The sequence below is a fragment of the Callithrix jacchus genome, chromosome 4 (genome assembly GCF_049354715.1).
Source record: "Callithrix jacchus isolate 240 chromosome 4, calJac240_pri, whole genome shotgun sequence".
Classification (NCBI taxonomy): Eukaryota; Metazoa; Chordata; class Mammalia; order Primates; family Cebidae; genus Callithrix; species Callithrix jacchus.
Window position 1 is genome coordinate 42,797,110 of NC_133505.1, and position 6,144 is coordinate 42,803,253.

General features: G+C 57.1%; 1 protein-coding gene across 5 annotated transcripts in view; it reads left to right on the forward strand.

Annotated features, from left to right (window-relative positions):
• Positions 1–4,194, forward strand: part of PACSIN1 (protein kinase C and casein kinase substrate in neurons 1) — a 67,611-nt gene extending 63,417 nt beyond the window's left edge. For all 5 annotated transcript variants that reach the window (XM_035295360.3, XM_035295358.3, XM_035295356.3 and 2 more), the window contains 2 exons: positions 674–861; positions 1,389–4,194. In XM_035295360.3, coding sequence (XP_035151251.1) covers positions 674–861; positions 1,389–1,498 — 298 coding nt within the window. In that variant the 3' untranslated portion in view covers positions 1,499–4,194. The remainder of the gene's footprint in view (positions 1–673; positions 862–1,388) is intronic.
• The last annotated feature ends 1,950 nt before the right edge of the window (positions 4,195–6,144 follow it).

Genomic DNA, 6,144 nt, shown 5'->3' on the forward strand with positions numbered 1-6,144 from the left:
AGAATCTAATGACACCGCTGATCTTACAGGAGGTGGAGCTCAGGAGATAAAGCTCACTAGTCACTCACCTCCTGCTGTGCTGCCTGGTTCCTAACAGGCCACAGACTATCTGCAGCCCCAGGGTTGGGGACCCCTGGTTTAGAACATAGGAACCAAGCCTCCTCTCTTAAAAAATAGTGGTAGTGGATCGTTCTAGAGAACCTACTGTGTGTGGCACGGTTCTATGCACTTTCCATGTGTTAACTCATTCAAGCCCAAGTGCATAAATATTCCCATTTTACGGATGGAGAAACTGAAATCCAAAGAGGTTAAGTGGCTTGCCCAAGGTCACATAGCTAGTTAGTAAATCTCAGAGCCAGATACGATGACCAGGAGGTGACTCCAGGATCCTTGCTCTTAGCCAGCAGGCGGTACTCCTCCTCTCCAATGAACGCTCAGATGTGCCCTGGGGTCCCCTTCAGTGCCCTCTCCCTCAAGGGCTGAATAATAACGCAAATAAAAACGCTGTAAACATCTGTTTAAAGCACGCATGAGGGTCACCCCCTCCTATGTAGACAATCCTTGCTCTAGCCTTGGTAGAATTCGGGGTCAGAGCTCTGATTAGGAGGAGTGAATAGCCATCGGGGTGCGGTGCGGGGAGACATCGAAGCTGGATCCTCCCTCTGCGTCTCAGTGTTAGCAGCTACGACAGGGGCCAGCCCTACGCCACTGAATGGTCGGACGACGAGAGCGGGAACCCCTTTGGGGGCAGTGAGGCCAACGGGGGCGCCAACCCCTTTGAAGACGACTCCAAGGGAGTGCGCGTGCGGGCGCTCTACGACTACGACGGCCAGGAGCAGGACGAGCTCAGCTTTAAGGCCGGTAGGGCGGCTGGGCGGAGCAGTGCTTGAGAGAGGCCTGGGCCTGAATTGGGTGTTTGGTGGGGCAGGGGCGGTGCCTGAAAGAGGTCTGGGCCTGGATTGGGTGTGTGGTGGGGTGGAGGTAGGGCTTGAAGACGGGTTGCAAGGATTTGCAGGGAACTGAATGGGGCGTGGCCTGGGCCCAAGATGGGAGTGGGGGCAAGATTTAGAAAAGGGGATGGGGATAGGGCCCCGTTGGTGCCAGGGGCAATGTCAGAACCTGAGAATAGGGTGGATGCGAGGTCTGGGCTTGGGGGCGGACCCGACACCCAGATTAGGTGAATGAGGTAGGCCAGGACGCCTATGCTAAGGGTGGCACGTGAATATTGGCGTGGGTCTGGGGCTGGTCTTCGTGGGTGGGCCCTGTGCCCAGAATCTAAGACCCAGTACTGTAATGAAGAGGGGGCACTGGAGGGCTCCCCTAGCAGCGGGTGTGTTGAGGGAGGGGCTGTCTTCTCTCTGAGCCCCTCCCTATGTTCTCTTTACCAGGAGACGAACTCACCAAGCTGGGCGAGGAGGATGAGCAAGGCTGGTGCCGTGGGCGGCTGGACAGCGGACAGCTGGGCCTCTACCCCGCCAACTACGTCGAGGCTATCTAGAGTCCGGCTCCCTCCACACTCCCCTCACTCCTCCCCACCGCCTCCCCTCCCCTCCTACTCTCGTCTCCTTGCCATAGAGTTCCAGACATATTTTCCGATCAAGCTTTTATTTTTTTAAAAGTCAAAACAGAACAAAACAAAGTATTACAGAGACAGAGCATTTGCAGGGCCACCAGGAGGCTAGGGTGTAGGGGCTTGGGATGATGGCCCAGGGTAGGTTGGGGTCTTAGGACTTAGCCCAACCTTACAACATCTGCTCTTCAGGTTCCACCAGAGTCTCCTGAGCCCTGAGGGTTGTCTCCTGCCCTTCCACCCTGCCTCACTCCCTCCATCGCGCTCCACCTCAGGCTGCCGGCACCTGCCCCCTTCCCTGGCCTGGTTTCCTAACCTCTTCCTCCCCTGCCCTTCTTCCCCTCCTCCACCACGCTGTTCTCAAAAGCCTCCTCTCCAGACCCCAGGAAGGAAGGCTTCCCCATCTTCAGTCTTCCACTCTGCCCCGGGGAGCGTCCTTCTACTCCTAGCCCCGTCCCTTGGGATCGGTGGGACTGGAGGAGGAATGGTCACCCTCCTTCCCCATGGAGGTTTCCAGGGGTCTCCCAGACATGAAAGAGGGGTGAGCTGGAGGAAGTGAAGGTATCACTGGGGTACAGGAAGCTGCATGAAGGGCGTGCAGGCCCTTGGCCAGGGCTGTGCCAGCCCCCCAGACCCAGGCCCATCTGAGGGGCCAAGACCCTGCTATAATACAGGGCCTTCTTTCCAGCAGTCAGCACATTGAGCATCAGCTCTTCAGCAGATCCAGGTCCCCTCAGCAACTTGCAGAGGATCTGTTCCCTCTCATAAGTCCCCTGGCCTAGGGTGGGGACCCCCAAACCCATGGCAAAGCCAGCAACAGTAGCAGCCTCCTCCCATTTCCCAGGGAGGAGGTCATCTTGTCCCCCTGGCCCCCCACCCTCCCTCCATGTCCATCTAAAAATTGTAAAATCCCTGGGTTCCACATCAGCCTCCATGAGGCCACACCTTGTACCTGCAAGGCTCTTGGCCTAACCATCCCTCTCTTCTCTTCTCTTGCCTGCCTGGGGAGCCCCTGAGGGCCCCATGGGTGCCTCCAGCCTGAGTCATCAGGGGAGAGCCTGCAGCTGAGTTTGGCAAGAAGGAGGAGCCCTGGCCCTCAGGAGGAAGATAGTCACACGTCTTTCTTCCTTGTCCCCACGGCCCCCAGAACAACATTCCCTCTGCTGGCAGCCCTTCCATCTCCCCAAGCCTGGTCAGAATGAAAGCACCTTTGCGGGTAGGTGGGAGCAAAGGGCCCACCTGCTGGTTGGCTACAGCAGTGGTGCCGGAGTGCTAGGTACCAGCCTCTCCCGCACGAGAGGAGTTCAGAGGCTTGGGAAAGCAGACCTGGGTTGAACAAAACCCCACAACGTCAGAGAGCTGAAAGAAAAGGCTCTTGGGGACCTCCAGGGCAAGGAGTTGAGAAGTCCTGCAATACCAGGTGAGACTTGTTTACGGTGGATGCCACTTCTAGGCCTCTGGGCTGCAGATGCCCTCCTCCCTTCTGCACATCTGGCCTCCTGGGCCTCCAGGTAAAGAGAGCGAGCCAGCCCAGCCCTGTCACCCCTTAGTCCTTCTTTGCTCCTGATGCTTCTCCCAACAGCCCACTGTTAGGAGGTAGTAGACCCCAGCCTCAAGGCTCTGACCTTCTCCATGTGGGCATGGAGAATCCTGACACTGGTAGGGGCTTGAGCTGGGGCAGGCAAGGAATGTGGCCAGGGACGATGGCACCCAGGGACAGGCAGACCTCCTTCCTGCTGCCAGTGCCCCCTTCCTTATCACTGTCTGGTCTCTGGGCCTCAGCTGCAGCCTGAGATGTGTCCTGGGCTCCTCAGAGCCTGAAGCAAGATTTTGGAAGCCTGTAGTCCTCCCAGCTCCAGTGCAGAAGTCTTTCCAGCCTCTCCCCAGGCAGGAGTTGGGGTTGGGGGCCTCTGTCCCTCTTCGCTTTACCTTGGAAAGATGGGAAGCTGGCACATCTGCATCTTGGGGCCTGGGCTCCCCCTCTCTGTGCCAGTGGCTTCCCAGCCCCTGCGGAGGAGCTGCAGCCTGAGCTGGACTCCAGCCTGTCCCTCTTAGCACGCTAGCTGCCCACTCCAGGGCAGGGACTTGAAACCCCCTCCCTCCTGAGCAGCCACCTCGGGGGCCCTGTTTGGGACCACTCTCTCTCAGTCGTCCCCAGGCTCCTCAAGGCCCCAGAGCGGGAGGGTCTCCTTCCTGGAAGTCCCCGTGAGCTCCGGGGCCCAGCCCTACCTGCCAGTGCTGGTGTCAGGGCACTCTACACCGAGTGTGGGGGCCACATTCCTTGCCATGCCCACGGCCTCCTCCTGTAGCTCCTGCCCACACTCTTGATGCTGCACGGGCCCGCCCCGGCAGGGCTCGGCGACTAATGTGTTTTGTCCCCAATTAACCACCATTCTGCGGCCTGGTTCTTCGAGGAGCCGGTGCTGCCCCACCGCCCGCCGTCTGCCACCCTAGGCTTCCTGACTCCATTAGTTCCGACACTTGTGAAACTCCGAGAAGTGCTGTGGTCTCAGCAATGCCCCTGTTTTGTACATGATTGTGTAATTTAAAGGTATATAAATACAAATATATATATATATCTGTTGTGACTGTATGACTGTGGATAAAATCCGGAATTGTGTCAACCTGGCTGCGCATGGTCATCTTGAGTCTTGTGTGCCTTCTCCAGCCCTGGGGGTTGCTGAGCCCTCTGAGAGCTGTTTGTGTTGGGATGAGGGGAGCGGGGTTGGTGTCCGAGCAGGACTGGGTGCTGTCTTGGCCGATCATCCACAGACTGGGCCGCTGAGGGCTGGTCCCTTCGCCCTGCAGGGGTCTGGGTCTTGTCTGGACTTGGGAGGGGGATACTGGAGGCTCCTGGAGATCTGGCCCATTCAGGATCTGGGTGCCTGGTGACAAGCCCTGATGGATCAAGAAGGAATGAGGTGGCTGGGTGCTGTGGCTCACACCTGTAATCCCAGCACTTTGGGAGGCCGAGGCAGGCAGATCACGAGGTTAAGAGATCGAGACCATCCTGGCCAACATGGTGAAACCCCGTCTCTACTAAAAATACAAAAGATTAGCTGGGTGTGGTGGCACGTGCCTGTAATCCCAGCTACTTGGGAGGCTGAGGCAGGAGAATTGCTTGAACCCAGGAGGCGGAGGTTGCAGTGAGCCAAGATTGCACCACTGCACTCCAGCCTGGTGTCTGGTGACAGAGCAAGATTCTGTCTTAAAAAAAAAAAGAAGAAGGAATGAGACCCTCAAATAGGTTTTGCTTTTTATTTTTTATAAATTTTTATTTATTTATTTATTTTGAGATGGAGTCTCGCACTGTCGCCCAGGCTAGAGTGCAGTGGCACGATCTCGGCTTGCTGTAACCTCCACCTCCTGGGTTCAAGGGATTCTCCTGCCTCAGTCTCCCAAGTACCTGGGATTACAGGCATGTGCCACCATGCCCAGCTAACTTTTTGTATTTTTAGTAGAGGTGAGGTATCACTATGTTGGCCAGGCTGGTCTCAAACTCCTGACTTGTGATCCACCCACCTAGGCCTCCCAAAGTGCTGGGATTACAGGTGTGAGCCACCGTGCCTGGTGGTTTTGCTTTTTAAAGCAGAATTCTAAGTGACTGCTGAGGCCCGTGGTTCCTGGCTGTCCACAGTGCCAACCAAGCTCCCTGTGTGGTGACGTTGGGCCATGCCATGCCCTCCTGTATCCCACCTGGCTCTGAAGGCATTTCTGTGTGGGACCCATGGGAAGGCTCCTTGAGGAGAATTTCTCAGGGGCATGGGCAGGACCAGAGCTCTCGGCTCTTGGCTGTTCTGCCAGCCCCAGGCCAGCCCTGGCTCTGCCTCCCTGACCCCACCTCCTGCACCCCAGCCCCAGGGGATCTCTTCTGGGGCAGCTCGGGAGTTCCAGCTCCAGTCCCAGTTCCACCATCAGCTCACTGTTTTCCCACCCTCACCAGGGCCTCAGCTTCCCGTCTGGTGAGATGTCTCTCTAAGGGTCCTCTGGCCCCAGGAGCCTGGCAGGGCCATCCCACAAGCCCATTTCTAATGGTAAATATACCTCAGCCCCCTCCCCAGCACCACTTTCCCCCAGCCTCAGGGTGTGCCAGGCAGGAAGAAAGGTTGAGATGGGGATTGAATTAATTTGCCACCCCATCTTCCTTACTCCTCCAAACTTACCTCCATGTGAATCCCTGGTTTTAGCTAAACAGAGGAATCTTCAAATAAAGACAAATGGTTGTTGTATTGTCTTATCTGCACTAAATGGCTGTTCCATTTAGTGATGGGGAGCCCTGAGGGTGGGGCCCCATGGAGAGGGGTCAGAGAATACCCAGCCAGGTGGGGTTCTGCTGGGAGGTGTTTGGATGAGCGAGAGGAGTCTGCAGATCGCTGCCAGCTCACAAGGTGTCACTGGATAGGCATGTGCCTGCCAAGGTTCACGGGCAGGGGCTGCCTCACCCGGGCCCCACATCTCCCCTTTCCGGAGCTGCTCCAGCTTTGCACTCCTAGCTCTACTCCCCCTACTCATCCTCCTGCCCAGCCCCTGCCTGAGACCTGATGCCTTTCCAGGCCCGGGCCCAGTTGGGGACA